We start from the raw sequence: 23,087 nt of genomic DNA, 5'->3' as shown, positions 1-23,087 counted from the left end.
GACTTAGGCCAAAAAACGGAGACAGATGGAGCAGGGACCAGACACAACAGCTACTGAATCAACTCCCCTCCCTGCCAGACCCCCAACCCTGGAGGGATCCCGTGCAGCCAGGGCTGGATTAAGGCACTGGCAATTTAGGGTCCAGTTTGCGTACGTGTGTGTGTGAGGGGGCTCAGAGAAGCTGCCCTTGTCTAGACTGGTAGAGGCAGGGTCTGGGGCAGGGAGGCTGCAGAGCTGTCGGTTTATCGCTAGGACCCAGGAGCGGCTGGGGGGCGGCTCTGCGGGGAGCGATCGCTGGGCTCAGGCCCGGCCCAGGAAGTGACTCGCAGCCGCTGCGGGGACTCTGGCTCCCGGCGAGATCCCCGCGCCCCGGCGGCTGGTGCTGGGAGCCCGGAGCCCGGGCTGCAGCCGGGAGAGGGGAACCTCCAGCCGGGCCCTGCCCGCTGCTCCCCGGGAGCCTCTCCCAGGGCAGAGCCCCCAGCCCGGCCCCTGCCCCGGGGGGGCCCCGCTCGGAGGGAAGGTAAGAGAGACCCGCCCTCCCACCGGGCTGCAGGGGGCGGGTTTGGCCCTGGGCTGCTCCCCGCGGAGCCGGCTGCGATTCCCTGCCCCGGGAAAGCTGCCGCCAGCTCCCGGCATGTGCGGGGCGGGGGGAGCCCGGCCGGGCCGGGCCGGGCCGGGGGCTGGGACAGAGACGCGGGGGGCAGACGTGGGTGGGAGCCGGGGTCACCCGCTGCCCCTCCCCCTCCCAATCTGGTGCTTTGTGCTCCCAGCCGCTGGCCGCGCTGGTGTGAACGGAGGCTGCTGCTCAGTGAGATCTGCTGGCACCGCCCTGGCCCCCCTTGGGCTGACAAGCAGCTCCCGGCTGTTCCTGGGGGGCGGAGGGACAGAATCTGGGCAGGGGCCAAACTGAATGCACGGGGGGGCTGCAACAGCTTGGGGAAGGAGAGAGGCCCACAGTCCAAATCAAGGACTGGGGGTAGGAGCCGGGTACAGGCACTGCCAGACAGAGCAGAGGGGGAAACCTGGAGAGGGGATAAAAGTCCCACCAGATTGGGGAGAGCCAGGTGCAGTGATTGCAAAACGAGGGAGGGGGACGCAGAGGGGCTTTTCCTGCCCCCCTTTTGCAGGATTTTAGCTCCTGCTTCCCAGGGCTGTGTCCTTAAAGGCCATGGGCATAGGGCCCCTCTCCCTTCCTCTTTATGGTGTATCCTAGGCAGATTGACTCTTCCTGGACCAGAGGCAGGGGAATGGGAAATGACAGAGGGGATTGGCCCTGCGGATGATGGATTATCCCCACAGAGCTAGAAAAGAGCCCGAAACCAACCTCCTCCCCCCACCCAGTTTTGCAATCTGCAGTCTGGGCTCAGTGTTGCAGAAATAACACTGCAAAGTGTCTTCCAAGATGGCCTCCGACTCCTTTAAAGACCCTGTTTAATCGATATTCGAGACAAAAGGCTGGGGGGGGGAGGCATTGAGAAACTCAGTTCTGCTTTATTATTTCAAAGGAAGAAAGAAAAGCAACCCCCACCCTTCTTCCACCCAATGCTCAGAGCCCAGCACCCCACATTTCAGCCCCAGCCCAGCCCATTGTTGGTCCCGGTTCCTGCAGGCACCAGACACAGAGCGACCTTTTAAGGCTGGGAGAAAAATGTCACTAATCCATGTGAGACGCTGGGATCCCGTCACAAAAGCAGGCACAGAAAACGCAGGGAGCTCGGGTGAACGGGAGCCAGAGAGGAGGGTGACTTTAGGGTCAGCAGCTCCTGTCCCAACTCGGCTTTGATTCCCCTGGGGGACATCCCTGGCACAGTCCCCATTGTCCCCAGCCCATGCTATGGCCACTGGGGATGGGGTGAGCCACTGGGCTGTGTCAGGCTCCTCATCTTCCTCTGGACTCAGCAATCCAGATCAGTCTGGCGTCAGAGCTGGCTAGGCCTGTAGACATCCCCACCTTCCTGCTCAGCTCTGCTCAGCCTCTGCCTCTCAGGAATGGAGGAATACGTCCCCCACCTCTAAGTCCGCTGATGGTGTCATTCAGAGTCCTTTGTAATTGGGATCCGGGAAGTGGGCGGGCGAAGCCCGTCCACTGCTAAAGGATCCCCCCCCCAGCCTAAGAGGGGGATCCACAGGACCTGGATACCAAATAAATCCGGGGGACAACTAATGAAATAACAGGGACAGGAGTGCGATCAAAGGGTCAAACGAAGGGAAAAAATATGGAACGCTTCACGAATTTGCGTGTCATCCTTTGTAATGTAAAGCAGTGACTCTCAACCTTTCCCAACCACTGTACCCCTGGCAGGAGTCTGATTTGTCTTGCCTACCCCCAGGTTAATAATAACTTGCTTACAAAATCAGACGTAAAAATACAAAAGTGTCACAGACACTATTACTGAAAAATTGCTTCCTGTCTCATTTTTACCATAGAATTATAAAAGAAATCAACTGAAATATAAATATTGTTCTTACATTTCAGTGTGTCGTCTATAGAGCGGTATAAACAGGTCATTGTCTGTCTGAAATTTTAGTTTGTCTTGACTTCGCTAGTGCTTTTCATGGAGCCTGTTGTAAAACTAGGCAAATATCTAGATGAGGTGATGTACCCCCTGCAAGACGTCTGTGTGCCCCCAGGGGTAAGTGTACCCCTGGTTGAGAACCACTGATTTAAGGAGGGCTTCTCCCGACATTCACAGGATATTTCCTATCTCTCTCATTATTTGGCTCTGTTATTGACGAAAGTTTTAGCATCATCGCAGAGAAAGAAAGCTAAACTAGCATCCTTCCCATCAGCAAATAATCTGCGCATGGCAGACAGAAGCCCACAGCTACTTTTACCAATAGATGGCAACTGGGATTTATCCTCAGGATGATCACCCCCGCTGTGGGATTCATTACATTCCCTCTCCAGGTCCCATTTCGTTCCCGGCCCTTGAGAGTCTGCTTTAGGATCCAAGAAATCAGAGTGTGGTTCCTAAGCATGGCGAGCGGAGAACGCTGTGGAATACGAACAGTCTGGGAGTGGTAGGGATAGAACGGGGAGCGGATGAACGCTCCAACGCTGGGACAGACACCGTGGTGTCGAAGGCAGACCCTGATACTGAGGCAGAAGGAAGAAATCTCTTGGCCTCACCCCCATCATGCTCAAATAAACCAGAGGTTGAAATTGAGCTTTTTACTCTCCCTGCTCCAGCTCTTTTAGACTCTGTTTTATTCCGTTTATACGAACAAGAAAGGGCAGAGAAAATAAATGTTTTTCAGCACATCCCCAACTCAACGGGACAATAATCAGGGATGAGACAATCTACCCCAAAGGGGAAACTTAGCAGCTCTAACATTCACTCTGCTAAAGGGGGTGGGGGGCAGAGCAGACTAAATGAGATGTTCAGGGTCGATCTGGACTAGGAAAAGTGGTGGAGGGTCAGGGGGAAATGTGCGAGTTAACCCAACCACTTTTCTCAGTCGGGACAAACCCAGTTACCTCTGAAGCAGAGGTAGGATCCCCCAGGCCTCTGGGCCTCTCACAAAAGGCACTGTGGGAATTAGTCCCTCTCAGCAGTGCTGTCTGAATGCAGAGGGGACAGGGAGAAAGGCCAGAGGGGGTGAGTGATAAGGGTCTTATTTATGATCCCCAAATGTTCAATAGCCCCAGCACCCTGTTCCTTCTGATTCCCAGCTCCACCAGCCCCACCCATTCAATCCCGCCGTTCTCTGCCCAACATCCTCCTTCCTGGTCCCTTAGCATTTAATCCCTCAGAGCGCAGCGCCCTGGGGGATTTGGGGAGGGGAGGAGTTACCAGCCCCCAGGGACACTCCCCCTGCAGGGAACAGCTCCAGGTAATTGGGGGAGCCCAGCCTAGGGGCTGGTGGAAGATGTGGGGTGGGGACAGGTGTATAGAGTGAAGGTGAGGTCTGACGCAAGTGCCCTTCTCCTCATCTCTAAAGAAGGGGGATCCCATCTGGGAGGGGAAGGGAGAGGGGGGAACTTCAGCCAGGCAGATGGAACGGCTGGAGGCGTTTCTCTCTCCCTTCCCCAACCTGTGGCCCATCAGCTCAGCAGCCAGGGCTGCAGTGGGAGGAGAGGTGATGGGGGCTTCTCCTTCTCTGCCTGGGGTTGGAAACAGGACCCCAGCACAGTGGTTCTTGGAGTTAATGCTCTATTAGGTTGCATGGAGCAGTTCTGCCCTCTGTGGTCTTAGTCTCTCTGCAGACTCAGGCAGATCTTGCTGCACCAGTTATGGTTGGGTCTCGGTTTCAAGTTTTCCGCTGCAAACGTGAGGGCTCTAAACTTGCTCCAGGGTGGTTTTATGTAATTAGTTATTTTATTTATGAAAAGCAAAGTGCTGATCTAATCAGGTGACTCCAGGAGGTGGGGCCTCATTGTCTTCTCTACTTTTCCTATTCCCTGATTTTGACTCCTTTTCTTGTAATCTGCTGTAGATAAAGTTTCACTCCTTTAAATTATTTTAAAATGTTATTTTTATTCCTCTAAGCACTTCATCATTAACTTCGTTAACATTGTGCCGATGGATGTTATTGTGCTATTTAATTTGTATTTTTAATAGCAAATAATCATGGGAAATACTAATAATTGCTAGCAGCTTGAGCAACGAGATTTCACAGCGTTTCTAGTGTAACATTTCCTGTTTGTATTGCAGTCTTGTAACTGGCAGTTTTCCTTTCTAAATTTTTGTTCTTTTTTTCTGTTTTTGATAAAGTTCACTCTTTGGGATCTTTTGAGTTTGAGGCTGACTGATTTCCTGGGCTGGTGTCAAAACTGCTTCAGCAAAAAGAATGAGGAGGACTTGTGGCACCTTAGAGACTAACAAATTTATTTGAGCATAAGCTTTCGTGGGCTAAAACCCACTTCACTGGATGCATGAAGTGGAAAATACAGTAGGAAGATAGATGGATATATACACACACACAGAGAACATGAAAAAATGGGTGTTGCCATACACACTATAACGAGAGTGATCAGTTAAGGTGAGCTACTATCAGCAGGAGAAAAAAAACCTTTTGTAGTGATAAACAGGATGGCCCATTTCCAACAGTTGACAAGAAGGTGTGAGTAGCAGTAGGGGGGAAAAATAAGCATGGGGAAATAGTTTTACTTTGTTTAATGACCCATCCACTCCCCATCTTTATTCAAGCCTAATTTAATGGTGTCCAGTTTGCAAATTAATTCCAATTCAGCGGTTTCTCGTTGGAGTCTGTTTTTGAAGGTTTTTTGTTGTAATATTGTGACTTTTAGGTCTGTAATCGAGTGACCAGAGAGATTGAAGTGTTCTCCGACTGGTTTTTGAATGTTATAATTCTTGACGTCTGATTTGTGTCCATTTATTCTTTTATGTAGAGACAGTCTGGTTTGTCCAATGTCCGTGGCAGAGGGGCATTGCTGGCACATGATGGCATATATCACATTGGATGTGCAGGTGAACGAGCCTCTGATAGTGTGGCCGACGTGATTAGGTCCTATGATGGTGTCCTCTGAATAGGTATGTGGACACGGTTGGCAACGGGCTTTGTTGCAAGGATAGTTTCCTGGGTTAGTGGTTCTGTTGTGTGGTTGCTGGTGAGTATTTGCTTCAGGTTGGGGGGCCGTCTGTAAGCAAGGACTAGCCTGTCTCCCAAGATCTGTAAGAGTGCGGGATCGTCCTTCAGGATAGGTTGTAGATCCTTGATGTTGCACTGGAGAGGTTTTAGTTGGGGGCTGAAGGTGATAGCTAGTGGCATTCTGTTATTTTCTTTGTTGGGCCTGTCCTGTAGTAGGTGACTTCTGGGTACTCTTCTGGCTCTGTCAACCTGTTTCTTCACTGCAGCAGGTGGGTACTGTAGTTGTAAGAATGCTTGATAGAGATTTTGTAGGTGTTTGTCTGGTGCCACAAGGACTCCTCGTTCTTTTTGCTGATACAGACTAACACGGCTACCACTCTGAAAACTGCTTCAGTTTCCTATGATCCACCAATGGGGATTGCCTTAATCCACTGTTATTTTCCATTGTGCTTTTTCACATGTCACAGCTTGTGTGTAGAAAGAACTTGGTTCTCCAATGTTCATGGAAGGCCAGAATTTTAAAAGTTGACAGCCACTAGATCCTTTTAAAAATCCCACAAGGCGCCTAAATCCTCTTAAAAATCTGACCCTTAGGGCATTTGTATAAAATCCTTCTCCAAAGGAAATTTCCACTATATTTTTTACTAAAAATACAACCCCGAGATGGATTGAGAATCACAAGAACTGAAAACTCATGTTATACCCCCAAAAGTCATAAGATAAAGAAAAAATTAAATGCATTTTTTATTCTTTTTGTTTGCCTGTCCGTGCCTTTAGGGTGCATTCATACTTTTGCTGTTAGTTCTCCCAAAGGACCCATATATCTAAAGTGGTTGTACAATCCTGTACCATTTGATGCCATTTTGCACTTCCAGTAACGTGATTTCTCCCCTTTTCTAACTGAAAATTTCTGTGAGTAACCCTCCATCCTGCACACACTGAAGTACACACTTTACGCTTCTATGACTTCATTTATTGCAGATATAAAAGGTAGTTTTTCTACTGATTTCTTTAGGCTTCCAATTGTCTGTTTTAATTTCATAGCCTTGTATGTGTGTTACCTAGTTTGTTATGATACGTTTCAGGGATGTTCTTCATTCTGACACGTTTACTGATTTGTACTGCCTATATCAAAGACTTTTTCACTTTTTAAAAAAATTATCCTGTTTCTCCTCAGGTGGCGGGAATAGTGCTGACCTCACTTAGTTTGCCTTTTGGTGAAACCAAAGGGCCTTTCCTCCATTATGTTTTTGCAGTGGGATAGCTAAAGCATGTTAGTTAAAAACACCCATTGTCTTAGCACTGCAGATACAGTGACTATAATGTTGACTATGACGTTAAATGGGTTTGCGGGCTAAAAACTCTGATACGGATTGTATGGCTACTATTCCTGCTCCTTTGGCAGGGGTTGCATCTGAATGTCTGCACCCATTTGTGTGGGTGTCCTGGAAAACCAGTTAAAGCATTTAAAACTAAAGGAATTAGTGCCCCCCCCCTCCCCAATTTCCCTTGTTCCTTTCCTTTTACTTATTCATGGCTTGTCTACGTGGTGTGACACTGCAGGTGTGAAGTTAATGCAAATAACTTACAGATGTTCTCATTAAGAAGTAAGGTGGCCTTAATTTTGACAGTGGCAGTCACGGCAATCACAGAAGATTGCAGAGAAGGAGCGAAGCCGTGGGGCGCTCAGCTCATCTTCCCTGAGTGTTGCGCTCTGTAGAAAAGCCATTAGGCTATTTCACAGGTGTCAGTTTTGGCCTGGCAGAATTTCATTAAGGCTGAAATTCAAGGTGATCTCGCTCCTCCTCTCGCTCCTGCAAAGGACAGGACATCTTTCATGAGCAGGAGAATGGAAGCCGGATAGTGTCATGGATCCTGCTGTGCCCACAGAGGTTGTTGGCCTGACTGTACAGTGATCCCCTTTATAAGCAACATAGACAAAGTGGGGGCACTTTTGTCCCATGGCAGTGAACCAGTTGATCCACATATCACTTCCAAGTCTGTTACCCCTCTTACGCTATGATGGCCAGATTAGTAAGCCCACGACTGTGGTATTCATCAAGGTGTGAGGACGCCCCCAGCCAGGCATAGCAAAAGTATTTTCAGCTCACATCAAACATTGTGATGTGTCTCGGCACATGTGCAGAACACGGGGCTAATCTGGCTCAGAAGCATCCACAAATAGGGTACGGCTGCAGTTACTAGACATGCGCTGTGTTTGTTTCTGAAGCTGTGTCGGCTGTTTTCGTTGTCGGCAAACCACCTGGCGTGGCCATTCCCTGTTTTTTCACCTGATAAGGGAGGCAATCAGAGGTTAAGGCAAGGGTTGGGAAAATGTTCTAAATATATCTGCTTAGAACAGCCCTGGGATATCAGCGACTGCTCAGTGCAGGAACATGCACGTCTGCTGGGTGGGATGGGTTTGCTGACAGCGCTGAGCAGTGTTTTGAGAGGAATGAGGCACCATATTCTTCAGATCTGATGAAGCCAGGTGGCTACGCTACTTGTGGTCACGTTATAGAGACTTAGGGGTAGATTCACAATGGTACACAGGCACCCAACCCACCCACACCCACCCCGGCGAAGCTCAGAGGTCTGAGTTTAGGTATTTAAGTCCCAGTTTAGGATCCAGTGAGAGATACAAAACTCCTGACGAGCTCCAAAACCTATACTTTCAAGGTAGAATTTCCCTAAGGAGCCTTAGTTTCTGCCTCTGAGCATGAGCCCTGCTGCCTTCCTGTGAGCATTTGGATGCCTGTTTCCTGCCGAAGCCCCAGAGTGATTCAGGAACAAGGGAGAGGACAGGCAGGTGAATCTCTCTCTTGCCTTCAGGACACAATCCAATAAGTGTGCTCACAGGCCCACTGGCTGGATTGGGTCCCATTCAAAATCTGGCTGGAAAAGGAGGCCCTGGGGTTGTTATCCAACTTCTAGCCCAATGGTTAGTGCACTTGCCTGGGATGTGAGAGACCCAGGTTCAATTCCTGCCTCAGAGAGAGAGGAAGGCTTTGAGGAGGGGTCTCCGACATCTCAGGCGAGTGTGGTAACCACTGGGTTAAAAGTGATAAGGTGGCACCCTTCTCCTCTGGCTGTTTTAGGAGGCGCCTGCTCTAGCTTGTTCTAACAAGGAACGGCTTAGGTGCTTGAGCCGCCGGACTCCAGGAGCAGGGCACCTCCCTGCAGTGGGGACTTAGGTACCAAACTCCAGGAGATGGGCAGGATTTAGAACATGGCCCTGTGGTCAGCATCTCCAGTTGGTTAGCTTAGGCCAGTGGTCCCCAAACTGTGGGGTGCGCCCCGCTCCGTGGCTGGAGCCAGGCCAGCCCCACAGCGGTCAGGGAGGGAGCGCCACCCAGCCATGTCCCCGCCACCAACCGTGGCTCCCAGCTCCGTTCCCAGCCCCTGACCCAGACCCATCCCCGGCTGCGGCCCCAGCCTCAGCTCCCTTACCCCGTCCTGGTTCCCCCTCCCACGAGCCACGGCCCGGCTCTGGCTCCCGAGAGGGTTGGGGCCCAGACAGGAGTAATGAGCGGGCCATCACCCTGAAAAGTCTGGGGACCACTGACTTAGGCGACTCCTTGCCTAGTGGGCTGGCTTTTTCGGATGTCATTCTAAGGCACCCATCTCTCCCTATTCACTGTATAGGAAGCCTAGGCACCTAACTCCGCTTTGTGGATCGCAGTGATGTTTCCGTGACTTCCTAGGTATCTAACAGTTAGGCACTGCGACACACAGCATCACAACACCTCAGTCCCTTCGTGAGTCTAGCCCATAGGCCTGTCCGTCACTGCTGAGAGAGGTGGTTTTTGTTCTTTGCTTTGGGGTAACTAAGGAGCAGGAGCGATGCTGAGGTAAAAACACAGCGAGGATAAGGCAGTTTGACTTTCGCAGTGAGGAAAAGGCCTGAGGAAATAGCTGGGAAATAAGATCAGAGAGGAACTTGTTAACATAAGTGTGCCAAAGTACAGACCTGCAGATATGTGTTACAGTGACAGTAGGGGGATAAGTCAGTCTAAGGGTATGTCTACACTACAAAATTAGGTCGAATTTATAGAAGTCGGTTTTGTAGAAAGCGGTTTTATACAGTCAATTGTGTGTGTGTCCACACAAATGCTCTAAGTGCATGTCATCGGCAGAGTGTGTCCACAGTACCGAGGCAACCATCGACTTCTGGAGTGTTGCACTGTGGGTAGCTATCCCACGGTTCCTGCAGTCTCCACTGCCCATTTGAATTCTGGGTAGAAATCCCAGTGCCTGATGAGGCTAAAACATTGTTGCGGGAGGTTCTGGTTACATATCGTCAGGCCCCCCTTCCCTCCGTGAAAGCAAGAGCAGACAATCGTTTTGCGCCTTTTTTCTTGAGTTACCTGTGCAGACACCATACCACGGCAAGCATGGAGCCCGCTCAGCTCACCGTCACCGTATGTCTCCTGGGTGCTGGCAGATGCGGTACTGCGTTGCTACACAGCAGCAGTTTATTGCCTTTGGCAGCAGACAGTGCAGTTTGACTGGTAGCCGTCGTCGACGTATTCCTGGGTGCTCTTTTAACCGACCTCGATGAGGTCAGAGGCGCCTGGGTAAACATGGGAGTGACTCAGCCAGGTCATTTCCCTTTTTAAGTTTCGTTTCATGGCGATTCAGTCCTACCGGTAGTGCACTGTCTTTTAACCTCCAGCCAGCAGAAGACGATGGCCAGCAGTCATACTGCACCGTCTTCTGCCGAGCACCCAGGAGATGACGATGGCTAGCGGTCGTACTGCACAGTCTGCTGCCAGCAAGATGTACAAAGATAGATGAAGTGGCTCAAAACAAGAAATAGACCAGATTTGTTTTGTATTCATTTTCTCCTCCCTCCCTCCGTGAAATCAACGGCCTGCTAAACCCAGTTTTGAGTTCTATCCTTGAGGTTTTGAGTTCTATCCTTGAGGGGGCCATTCTGTTTCTCGCAAAGCCACCCCTTTGTTGATTTTAATTCCCTGTCAGCCAACCCTATAAGCCATATCATCAGTCGCCCCTCCCTCTGTCAGGGCAATGGTAGACAATCGTTTCGCGCCTTTTTTCTGTGCAGACGCCATACCACGGCAAGCATGGAGCCCGTCAGATCACTTTGGCAGTTAGGAGCACATTAAACACCACACGCATTATCCAGCAGTATATGCAGCACCAGAACCTGGCAAAGCAAAACCGGACGAGTAGGCGACGTCAGCGCTGTGATGAGAGTGATGAGGACATGGACACAGACTTCTCTCAAAGCACGGGCCCTGGCAATGCGGGCATCATGATGCTAATGGGGCAGGGTCATGCGGTGGAATGCCAATTCTGGGCTCGGGAAACAAGCACAGACTGGTGGGACCGCATAGTGTTGCAGGTCAGGGACGATTCCCCGTGGCTGCGAAACTTTCGCATGCGTAAGGGCACTTTCATGGAACTTTGTGACTTGCTTTCCCCTGCCCTGAGGCGCAAGAATACCAAGATGAGAGCAGCCCTCACAGTTGAGAAGCGAGTGGTGATAGCCCTGTGGAAGCTTGCAACGCCAGACAGCTACCAGTCAGTCGGGAATCAATTTGGAGTGGGCAAATCTACTGTGGGGGCTGCTGTGATGCAAGTAGCCAACGCAATCAAAGATCTGCTGATATCAAGGGTAGTGACCCTGGGAAATGTGCAGGTCATAGTGGATGGCTTTGCTGCAATGGGATTCCCTAACTGTGGTGGGGCCCTAGACGGAACCCATATCCCTATCTTGGCACCGGAGCACCAAGCCGGCGAGTACATAAACTGCAAGGGGTACTTTTCAACAGTGCTGCAAGCACTGGTGGATCACAAGGGACATTTCACCAACATCAACGTGGGATGGCCGGGAAAGGTACATGACGCTCGCATCTTCAGGAACTCTGCTCTGTTTCAAAAGCTGCAGGAAGGGACTTTATTTCCAGACCAGAAAATAACCTTTGGGGATGTTGAAATGCCTATAGTTAACCTTGGGGACCCAGCCTACCCCTTAATGGCATGGCTCCTGAAGCCATACACAGGCAGCCTGGACAGTAGTCAGGAGCTGTTCAACTACAGGCTGAGCAAGTGCAGAATGGTGGTAGAATGTGCATTTGGACGTTTAAAGGCGCGCTGGCGCAGTTTACTGACTCGCTTAGACGTCAGCGAAACCAATATTCCCACTGCTATTACTGCTTGCTGTGTGCTCCACAATATCTGTGAGAGTAAGGGGGAGACGTTTATGGCGGGGTGGGAGGTTGAGGCAAATCGCCTGGCTGCTGGTTACGCGCAGCCAGACACCAGGGCAGTTAGAAGAGCACAGGAGGGCGCGGTGCGCATCAGAGAAGCTTTGAAAACCAGTTTCATGACTGGCCAAGGTACAGTGTGAAAGTTCTGTTTGTTTCTCCTTGATGGAAACCCCCCACCCCGCCTCGGTTCACTCTACTTCCCTGTAAGCTAACCACCCTCCCCTCCTCCCTTCAGTCACGGTTTGCAGAGGCAATAAAGTCATTGTTGCTTCACATTTATGCATTCTTTATTAATTCATCACACAAATAGGGGATAACTGCCAAGGTAGCCCAGGAGAGATGGTGGAGGAGGGAAGGACAAGGCCACACAGCACTTTGAAAGTTTAAAACTTTAAAACTTATTGAATGCCAGCCTTCTGTGCTTGGGCAGTCCTCTGGGGTGGAGTGGCTGGGTGGCCAGAGGCCCCCCCACCGCGTTCTTGTGCATCTGGGTGAGGAGGCTATGGAACTTGGGGAGGAGACGGTTGGTTACACAGGGGCTATAGCAGCCGTCTGTGCTCCAGCTGCCTTTCCTACAGCTCAACCATATGCTGGAGCATATTAGTTTGATCCTCCAGTAGCCTCAGCATCCTGCCTCCTCTCATCACGCTGCCGCCACCTTTCAGCTTCAGCCCTCTCTTCAGCCCGCCACTTACTCTCTTCAGCCCGCCACCTATCCTCCCGGTCATTTTGTGCTTTCCTGCACTCTGACATTGTCTGCCTCCACGCATTCGTCTGTGCTCTGTCAGTGTGGGGGGACAGCATGAGCTCAGAGAACATTTCATCGCGAGTGCGTTTTTTTCACCTTCTAGTCTTCGCTAGCCTCTGGGAAGGAGAAGATCCTGTGATCCTTGAAACACATGCAGCTGGTGGAGAAAAAAAAAGGGACAGTGGTATTTAAAAAGACACATTTTATAGAACAATGGGTACACTCTTTCACGGTAAACCTTGCTGTTAACATTACATACATAGCACATGCGCTTTCATTCCAAGGTCACATTTTGCCTCCCCCCACCGCGTGGCTAGCCCCTCATCTCTCCCCCCTCCCCATGGCTGACAGCGAGGAACATTTCTGTTCAGCTACAGGCAAACAGCCCAGCAGGAACGGGCACCTCTGAATGTCCCCTTAAGAAAAGCACCCTATTTCAACCAGGTGACCATGAATGATATCACTCTCCTGAGGATAACACAGAGAGATAAAGAACGGATGTTGTTTGAACACCAGCAAACATACACTGCAATGCTTTGTTCTACAATGATTCCCGAGTACATGCTACTGGCCTGGAGTGGTAAAGTGTCCTACCATGGTGGACAGAATAAGGCTGCCCTCCCCAGAAACCTTTTGCAAAGGCTTTAGGAGTACATCCAGGAGAGCAGCGAATGCCAGGGCAAATTAATCATTAAACATGCTTGCTTTTAAACCATGTATAGTATTTTAAAAGGTACACTCACCAGAGGTCCCTTCTCTACCTGGCAGGTCCGGGAGGCAGCCTTGGGTGGGTTCGGGGGGTACTGGCTCCAGGTCCAGGGTGAGAAACAGTTCCTGGCTGTCGGGAAAACCGGTTTCTCCGCTTGCTTGCTGTGAGCTAGCTACAACCTCATCATCATCATCTTCCTCGTCCCCAAAACTTGCTTCCGTGTTGCCTCCATCTCCATTGAAGGAGTCAAACAACACAGCTGGGGTAGTGGTGGCTGAACCCCCTAAAATGGCACACAGCTCATCATAGAAGCGGCATGTTTGGGGCTCTGACCCGGAGCGGCCATTTGCCTCTCTGGTTTTCTGGTAGGCTTGCCTCAGCTCCTTAAGTTTCAAGTGGCACTGCTTCCTGTTATGGCCTCTGTTATGGCCTCTGTCCTTCATGCCCTGGGAGATTTTGACAAATGTTTTGGCATTTCAAAAACTGGAACAGAGTTCTGACAGCACGGATTCCTCTCCCCAAACAGCGATCAGATCCCGTACCTCCCATTCCGTCCATGCTGGAGCTCTTGCGATTCTGGGACTCCATCATGGTCACCTCTGCTGATGAGCTCTGCACTCACCTGCAGCTTGCCACGCTGGCCAAACAGGAAATTGAAATTCAAAAGTTCACTGGCCTTTTCCTGTCTACCTGGCCAGTGCATCTGAGTTGAGAGTGCTGTCCAGAACGGTCACAATGGAGCACTCTGGGATAGCTCCTGGAGGCCAATACCGTCTAATTGTGTCCACAGTACCCCAAATTCGACCCGGCAAGGCCAATTTCAGCACTAATCCCCTTGTCGGGGGTGGAGTAAGGAAATCGATTTTAAGAGCCCTTTAAGTCGGAAAAAAAGGGCTTCGTCGTGAGGACGGGTGCAGGGTTAAATCGATTTAACGCTGCTAAATTCGACCTCAACTCCTAGTGTAGACCAAGAGACAAAGACAGACTTTCTGCCTAATGGCTTGTGTTTACAAGGTATTCCCAAGACTGTCTAGAAAGCATTACACCCTTCACAGTGTTTTGTGTGCATTAAATGTTTGTTCACTATAGAATCATAGAATATCAGGCTTGGAAGGGACCTCAGGAGGTCATCTAGTCCAACCCCCTGCTCAAAGCAGAACCAATCCCCAATTTTTGCCCCAGATCCCCAAATGACCCCCTCAAGGATTGAACTCACAACCCTGGGTTTAGCAGGCCAATGCTCAAACCACTGAGCAAATGCCCACGGGAACAGGACAGTAATCAGTTCTCCACGGCAGAGGGAAGGTGATAGAAACAGAGAGTGAACAGACTGGAAGGGGCAGCAGGAACAGTAAGTGGGGAGGGAGGTTCCCAGCTCCCAGCCCTGCCCAGATCCATTCCCTGCACACCCTGGGCAGACTGACTCTCCTGGAAACAAGGTGAGGAGCTGACAGAGCAAAAGCCACTTCCTGACCCAGACGAGTCCCCGCACTGCTGGGGGGATGCACTGCCCTCTGGGCCAATGTCAGGGGGATCCCCAAAGTGGCTCCTTTGATTCTGCTCTTTTTCCAACATTCTGCTCAGAGATGCTGTTATGGGGAGGGTTTAATGGTGTCCTGGTGGGGTTAGTTCTGCTGGGAGGGGCCTTGCCTGGGTGGTAGTAAACTAACTGGGTTTCTTCCCAGCATGGCAAAGTCCGGAGAGTCTGTCTCCAGGGAGAGAGCCTGGGGGGAATCAGGCTGTGACATGGACTCAAGCCCCTTCTGAAACCTCCCCCATCGCGCCTCTCGCCCCAACAGGCTAAAGAATCACATCTACATTTCGCTCCAGATTGTCCTGTCTTCCGGGAGACGAGGAAGAGAAATGGCTGTGATGGAGCCAGCTCAGGTAGGGGATTTTCAGGGAGCTGCAGCGGGGAGGGGTGCTGCAGATGAGGAGGGGCAGGAAACACACAGGGTGAGGCAGGGAGGGGACAGGGTGTCATAAACCTGCCATGATACGTTCAACCCGGGACCTGATTTTCTGAACAGGCCCATTGGCTGGGGGGAACATTCCCCCATTTCTAAACCAGGAAATGCCACCCTGGGCAGGGCTGCGAAAACTGACCAGACTCCCAGTGCTGGAGCCTAAACCAACTTGGAAGAGGCTGCTGTGAAATACGAAGGGAAACTTTTGGAGTTCCTGTCCCCGGCTCAGAGCTCTGCTTCCTGTATCAGCCTGTGTCTGGCAGGCGTGTGGTAAATGAGAAGACCCTGCCCTGCTCCATGTGCGGGGGGAACAAGGTGTCTGGCTGGTCTGAGACCTGGGGTGAGATTCTGTATCTCTGGCCTTTGTTGTTTCAGATGCTGGTGACCTTCGAGGAGGTGGCTGTGTATTTCACCCAGGGGCAGGGGGCTCTGCTGGACCCCGCTCAGAGAGCCCTCTACAGGGACGTCATGCAGGAGAACTATGAGATGGTGACCTCGCTCGGTAAGGGTTTCCTGTCCCCTCAGTTATTAGAAGATGCAGGGTCTGCATATCTGAATCTAGACAGGTTCTTCCCTGGTCAGTTAGATCGGAGGGGAATGGGCTCCATAATGCACAGCTGCTGTGTGAGAGAAACTTGCATCTCCGTGCCCTCTCCAATGGGACTAACTTAATGGACAAGCTAAACCATCACCACCCCTCCAGCTTTCAAAGGGGCAGAAGCCGTGTATTGTCCTATCTATATTGTTTCTCATTTCCCCACAGAATCCCTGGTCACCTCCCTCCTTGGGAATAGCTCCAGCCATGGGGAATGCTCTGGGCTCTGAAGGTTTAGAAATAGGAATGGATTTAACATTAGAGCTCTGTGTGTATCAGCAAGGCCCACAGAGTGCACAGATCCTGGAAACTGTGAGGGCATGACAATTCTCCTCACCTCCCCAGACATCTGCCTCTCCCAAGGGGGTTCTGTGACCATGTTCCCGTCCTCTTGAATTGCATGATCCCCCATCACAGACACAGGTTCAGCTCATGGAATGCCCTTTGTGTCAGAAAAAGAACAGGAGGACTTGTGGCACCTTAGAGACTAACCAATTTATTTGAGCATAAGCTTTCGTGAGCTACAGCTCGCTTCATCGGATGCATTGTGTCAGATGCTCTCTCAATCCTCTATGCACTCTGATCTGGTCTGATTTCACCCCCTGTGCAGGATTTCCCATTCCCAAACCTGAGCTGATCGCCCAGCTGGAACAAGGGGAGGAGCCGTGGGTCCCAGATCTCCAGGTCTGCAAGGAAAGAGAGATCCTGAGAGGCACCCGCACAGGTGAGGACTGACACAGAAACCATCTGGGGAATAAAGGAAAAAGCTGAGCATCCCAAAATGTGGTGTGAGTGAGTGCCCCCAGTTCTTCCTCATCTCACCCAGGGCAGGGCTGTAGTCAGCAGATATCGCTCATGACTTGCTACCCATCCTGTTAGCTGCAGGAGTTTACTTCCCAACTTTTCTTCCCTGTGAGTGTTTGGGTGGGAAGTGGAGGCAGAATCCAATTGCTCAGTCTTCACAGCATTAGCATGTTGGGTTTTCCCTCTGTGCTATTCCTCTTTCTCCCCAGCACAATGACTCCTTTCTGGATTGTCTCTCTCCCAGCAGGTGATGAGCGAGGGAGTGAGAACGAGGAGGGGAATCATCATGAGGATGTTCCTAGGGAAGTGGAATCACAAGGGACCTTTGTGGGAAGATCTGAAGGGAATTTTTCCCAGTGCTTGGAACAGGGAGAAGCCTGGGGAAATTGGCACAGGTCAGAGAGGCTGCTGGGAAACCACCCAAGGAAAAAAGTGGATGAATCTATTATACGTGGGGGAGGAGACAAGGATCCCACAGCCCAGCAGACAAATCCCAAGGAAGAGAAACCCTGGCACTGCCTGCAGTGTGGGAAAGGATTCATTCTGAGATCACAGCTTCTTACACATCAAACAATCCATAACAGCTCAGACTTTAATACCCATGGGAGAATCGACACAGGAGAGAGACGCTATCAATGCCTCAAGTGTGGCAAATGTTTTAATTGGACGTCAGCACTTATTACACATCAGGCAACCCACATGGGAGAGAGACCCCATAAGTGCTTGGAGTGTGGGAAAACCTTCAGTAACAGCTCAAATCTTACTAAACATCGGAGAATCCACATGGGAGACAGACCCTATAAATGCCTCGAGTGTGGGAACTGCTTCAGTCAGAAGACCACCCTTATTATGCATCAGAAAACCCACACAGGAGAGAAACCCCATAAGTGCTTGGACTGTGGGAAAAGTTTCACACAGAGATCAGCCCTGAGTACACATCAAACAATCCACACAGGAGAGAGACCCTATAAATGCCTCGACTGTGGGAAAAGTTTCATTCAGCGCTCACACCTTCTTCGACATCTGAGAATTCATACTGGGAATAAACCTCATAAATGCCTCCACTGTGGGAAAAGTTTCATTCAGAGAACAAACCTTATTTCCCATCAGACAATCCACACAGGAGAGAAGCCCTATAAATGTTTGGACTGTGGGAAAAGCTTCAAGAACAACTCCTACCTCACTAAACATCGGACAATCCACACGGGAGACAGTCCCTATAAATGCATCCTCTGTGGGAAAAGTTTTGTTCTCAGTTCTGACCTGATTGTGCATCAGAGAATTCACACAGGAGAGAAGCCCTACGTATGCTTGGACTGTGGGAAAAGCTTCAAGAACAACTCCTACCTTACTAAACATCGGAGAATGCACACAGGAGAGAGACCTTATAAATGCCTCGATTGTGGGAAATGTTTCAGTCAGAAGTCATCCCTTAGTACCCATCAGACAATCCACACTGGAGAGAGACCCAATAAATGCTTGGACTGTGGGAAAAGTTTCACCCAGCGATCAGCCCTTGTTATACATCAGAGAATCCACACAGGAGAGAGACCCCATAACTGCTTGGACTGTGGGAAAAGTTTCACGCACAGATCAGCCCTCCTTAGACATCAGGCAATCCACACAGGAGAGAGACCCCATGAGTGCTTGGAATGTGGGAAACGTTTCATTCAGAGATCAACCCTTATTAGACATCAGGCAGTCCACACAGGAGAAAGACCCCATGGGTGCTTGGATTGTGGGAAATGTTTCACCAACAGATCATCCCTTATCAGGCATCAGGCAATCCACACAGGAGAGAGACCCCATAAGTGCTTGGACTGTGGGAACAGTTTCATTCAGAGATCGAACCTTATTATACATCAGAGAATCCACACGGGCTATAAACCTCATAAATGTCTGGCCTGTGGGAAAAGTTTCAGGAAGAGCTCGTACCTTACTAAACATCTAAGAACTCACAAAGGTGTGGGAGACCCCAGGAACAGCTTGATTGCAGAAAAAGATTCAATCCTAGCTCACACATCAGTGATCCACAAAACGGAGCGACCTTAAACATGGGGGAAGCTTCATTTGGTGCTCCCGGAGTATCAGGCATCCGCGAATCCGCACAGGGAAGAAACCGCTGAGATGTTCTCAGTGTGGAAAATGCTCCAAGAGGAGCTAACACCATGTTGGACTTCAGAGACGCCCCCACACAGCCAGGAAATTCTCTGAGTGCCCTGACTGGGGCTGGCCGTGGAGACAAACCCATTTCCTCATTTCCCACACACATCAGGGACGTTTGGCTTCCAAGGATCCAGCAGCCCATTGCTGGGGTGAGGATCCAGCAGCAGCTGAGCATCAGCTGGTCAGTGACCTTCTGGCTCTGCCTGGTCTAAGCAAACCCCAGGCAGAGGAGAAGCCCCCATCAGCCCCTCCTCCCTGCTGCAGCCTTGGCTGCTGAGCTGATGGGCCACACGTGGGGGAAGGGAGAGAGAGAAACTCCTCCAGACACTCCCCCTGCCTGGCTGAAGTTCCCCCCCCTCCTTTCCCCTCCCAGACGGGATCCACCTGCCATGGCGATGAGGAGAAGGACACTTGGGCCAGGCCCTACCTTCACTCTAGACAGCTGTCCCCACCCCCCATCTTCCACCAGCCCCTGGGCTGGGCTCTCCCACTTACCTGGAGCTGTTCACTCCCCTGGGGGCTGGTAACGCCTCCCCTCCCCAAATCCCCCAGGGCGCTGGGTTCTGGGGGATCAAATATTGAGGGACCAGGCTGATGGATTCTGGGGTAGGAAACTGGGGATTGAATGGTTGGGGCTGGTGGAGCTGGGAAGCAGGGGGAGCTGGGTGCTGGGGTATTGAGTGTTTGGGTTTCATGGATAAGGGGCGAGGGAGAGCACGGGGTAGAGAGGTGCCTCTCCTCACAAGCCCCCTCTGCCCCTTCCCCCTGCCCCCTCTGCATTCAGACAGCGCCGCTGAGAGGGGCTGATTCCCACAGGGCCTTTTGTGGAAGGCCTCGAGATCCCACATCTGCCTCCGCAGCATCAGCCTCTGAGCGTCTGTCTATGGTAGAAAATGTGATCGGGATCAGCCAGAGTATCTCTATGACCCTGCACCAGATTTTGTGGTGTAAACTGTGTGACACTGGCCGACCAGATGCCAGCTCCTGCCAGAGCCCTAGGCCAATTCACTTGTGTATTAGGCTAGATTAAAGAGATGGTTAAATGTATAAGAGTGTATTTGGTGTTTAAACTTCATGAAAAGCAATGGGATGTTACTTGCATTGTTTTCACTTAACTATATCTTGTTATAATGTAGTAGTGAATATTTTGCATTGTGTATACCCCTGTAACGAAATAACCCATCAAATGCGGAAGAAGCCTTGTGGAATGCAAATGAACTTTAACAGAAAAAAGCTAATTTCAACGCAAGTGGGCATTGTGTGTTATGACCGGAGGTCAAAGACTCAAAATGCGTTCCTCGCTCTCTGTCATCAGAGGAAGAGCCAACGTGGGTAGTGACCCTGTCAGCCTGTTTTTTGTGAGAAGAAGCTATAAGTATGGATTTAAAGAAAGATCCTGGATCTCTGGACTGTTTGGACTCTTACAGGGAAGTGTATCAGATACAAAGCTGAGACCCCAAGGGATAATCTGGATGCTCTGAATAGACTTTTGGGAAACTGGCAGTTTATTACATCACTGCCACCCTTTGGAATAACAAAGTGTGACTCACCTGGGCATGCATCTTACCTGCTTTAACCTCTCCATAACTCTCACTTCCTTTTCTTAGCTAATGATCCTTTACTTAATTTACTATAGAACTGGCTACCAGCGTTGTCTTTGGTGTAAGATCTAGGATACCAATTGCTCTGGGGTAAGTGCCTAGTCTCTTGGGACTGGGAGCGACGTGATGTGATTTTTGGTGTAAGTGACCTTTCATCACAAAGTCCAGTTTCTCTGAGTGGCAAGACAGACTGGAGAGTCTAAGGGGACTGTCTGTGAGTCTAGGGTAAGACTGGGATAGTGATCCAGGAGTTCACATTTGTCACTGGCTTGGTGAAATCTAATTACAGGATGAACCAGCAGCTTGGGGGGGTGTCTGCCCGGTTTTCTGCCAGTCTGCCTGGAGGTCGGCATGCCCAGTTGTGAACCACTGCAGACAGTGTGACAAACTCACCTGGAGCATTTTATCTCTTCGGATCTCTCCCCCTCGCCCTCCCTCATTAGCAGTGATCATTAGTCCCTGAGTTTCCCCTGTGGGGCTGGATTGTCTCATTCCCAGATAGTCTCACATTACTCCAGGCCCTACTGAAAAGCATTTAGTGTTCGTACATTTTCTCCTTTATGGGCGAGAATTAAAAAACATGTTTAAAGAATGGGAGCAGGGACAGTGAAATGTGGTGTTTTAGCTTCTGTGCTATTTCAGGGTGATGGGGTGAGACTGAGGGATTCCCTCCTTCCCCCAGCACCGTCACACTCCACTCTCAACAGAGCAGCCTCTGTCCCAGCAATGGAGAGTTTTATCCTGTCCCCGTTCTACCCCTCCACCTCCTACGGTGTCATTTACCACCCTGTCCCTGGCTCTCCATGCCTTGGAATCACAGTTTTGATGTCTATGATCCTAAGTCAGATCCCTGAGGGCTGGAGAAAGAAGGGTCACAGACCTGGAAGGGAATCCAAATGAACCTCAAAGCACACTTTGACCTTTCTGATCTTATATCCCCATTTGCCTTTCTTGGTAAAATTGCTTCCAGTTTTTGTCTGGGCTAGTCCAGATCATTTGTAGACGGGAAGCTGGTTTGTGAGGTTTTGGTCTATTAAGATGATGCAAAAACTTTTGTAACTAACATGACCAACTGTGGTCGTGTGGTCATGAGGTGAGAAGTCAAGCAGGTTTAGCCCCTTTAGACGAAAATGGGTTCACTTATTGTCTGGATTTTGGGTCTTCAGATTCTCTGGAACTTCACTTTCTGAATATGAAAGTGTGTTGTAGCTCGCCTTGCATTGTGGCTTTTTCTCTGTCCCCCGAAGACCTGTTGGTCACATACAGTAACTCCTCCCTTAAAGTCCTTCCGGTTAACGTTGTTTCATTGCTGATTAATTAGGGAACATGGTCGTTTAAAGTGGCTCAAGGCTCCCTTCTAAAGTTGTTCGGCAGCTGCCTGCTTTGTCCACTGCTTGCAGAAAGAGCAGCCCATTGGAGCGAGCTGGTGGGGGCTTGGAACCAGGGTGGACCAGCAGCCCCCCATCAGCTCCCCGCTCCCCTAAGTTCCCTGTGTGGCAGCCGTCCAGCAGGCTATCAATTACCTGGAGTTCAGCTGTCCCTCCCCCACACTGCCATGTGCTGCTCCTGCCCTCGGCCTTGGAGCTGCTCCCGGAAGCCTCCTGCTTGCTGGGGGGGGAGGGGGTTGGGAAAGAGGGGGGCAAATGTCAGGTTGTCCCCCTCCCCCCTGTTCTTGCCCCCCGCTTACCACATCTCTACACAGCTGGGGCAGGGACACAACAGGGCTCAGGACGGAGGGAGCTTGCTGGCAGCAGTTGCTGTCTCAACTTGCTGATCTACTTAAAAAGGCAATGTACTTAGAGTGGGGTCAGTGTACTTAAAGGGGCAATGCTCATCTCTCACACACAGTGTGTGTCTCTGTCTGCCATGCTGTGTCTCTTTCCTCCACTTGTGCTGCCTTGTAGAGTGTGAGGCTACATTAACAACAATGTGTTAACCCTTGAGGGCTCAGCTGAGTGCTAGTTCATCATTTAGCAGTAAGGCTCCCTGGGAAATATCCCACCCTCTTCCACCCTCTAACTTCACCACCTCAACCAAGCTTCACAATCATCGTTGCTGTGCATAATATTAAATGGTTTGTTTAAAACATATACTGTGTCTGTATGTGTGTGTGTGTGTGTGTGTGTATATATATATATATATAGATATATATTATATAAAATACAGTCTTTTGTCTGGTGAACAAATTTTCCCTGGAACCTAAGCCTCCCCCCCCCCCCCCCCCATTTACATTAATTCTTATGGGGAAATTGAATTAGCTTAACATCGTTTCGCTTAAAGTTGCATTTTTCAGGAACATAACTACAACATTAAGCAAGGAGTTACTGTACTTGGATATTAGATTAGTAGCTCAGATTTGCTGAAGGCTTCAAAGGGCAAATTTTCATTTGCCAGAACAGTCCTTTTCAATTTAATTTTGAACTTTTTCTACCCTTATCGTGTGATTTTTTTTCTTTGAACAATGACAGTGAACAAAGGCTGAGGGTGCGAGCTAGATTCACACTCCCAGAGGCAGACACTGAAATGGGGAAGCAAGTTACTGCCTGGTCCCTGCAGTGATGTGAGACACAGTCAGGAGGGGTAGAGGGTGGCAGATGGAGATGAACAGAGCTGGGAAACTGTTGGGTTTGTTCCTCAGAGCCAGGCAGCTGAGGCTGAGAACTGTGAACTTGCTGCATCAAAGCCAGAGAGACACAGGAATTATCCTG

The 23,087-nt window shown here is 50.3% G+C and overlaps 2 protein-coding genes across 4 annotated transcripts in view; both read left to right on the top strand.

The window, feature by feature from the left end:
* The first annotated feature begins 437 nt into the window (after positions 1–437).
* LOC125621442 (uncharacterized) lies at positions 438–22,467 on the top strand. 2 transcript variants are annotated; one of them, XM_075119898.1, is made up of 5 exons: positions 438–520; positions 15,046–15,133; positions 15,589–15,715; positions 16,419–16,532; positions 16,860–22,467. In XM_075119898.1, exons 2-5 carry the CDS (start codon positions 15,110–15,112, stop codon positions 18,662–18,664), a joined length of 2,070 nt encoding a protein of 689 aa, XP_074975999.1. In that variant the 5' UTR covers positions 438–520; positions 15,046–15,109; the 3' UTR covers positions 18,665–22,467. The 2 variants fall into 2 exon arrangements, with proteins under 2 accessions (XP_074975999.1, XP_074975998.1); XM_075119897.1 differs by having other exon boundaries at positions 16,857–22,467.
* The window catches only part of LOC142068365 (uncharacterized), a 33,089-nt gene continuing 10,492 nt past the window's right edge, over positions 491–23,087 (top strand). The window contains exon 1 of one of the 2 annotated variants that reach the window (XM_075119906.1): positions 491–520. The gene's annotated coding sequence lies outside the window, so the exon portion shown is untranslated. The remainder of the gene's footprint in view (positions 521–23,087) is intronic. The other variant, XM_075119912.1, reaches the window with a different exon arrangement.

The sequence above is a fragment of the Caretta caretta genome, chromosome 14 (assembly GCF_965140235.1).
Source record: "Caretta caretta isolate rCarCar2 chromosome 14, rCarCar1.hap1, whole genome shotgun sequence".
Taxonomy (NCBI): domain Eukaryota; kingdom Metazoa; phylum Chordata; order Testudines; family Cheloniidae; genus Caretta; species Caretta caretta.
Note: the sequence above shows the minus strand (reverse complement) of the source record. Positions and strands in the feature narration are given on the sequence as shown.

What these genes read in the sequence shown, in the direction of transcription:
- LOC125621442 (XM_075119897.1), top strand. Translation starts at nt 15,110, where the DNA reads ATGGCTGTGATGGAGCCAGCTCAG. An exon ending in CTGTGATGGAGCCAGCTCAG is followed by an intron (nt 15,134 to 15,588) that starts GTAGGGGATTTT and finishes TTGTTGTTTCAG; the next exon opens with ATGCTGGTGACCTTCGAGGA. An exon ending in CCTGAGAGGCACCCGCACAG is followed by an intron (nt 16,533 to 16,856) that starts GTGAGGACTGAC and finishes TCTCTCTCCCAG; the next exon opens with CAGGTGATGAGCGAGGGAGT.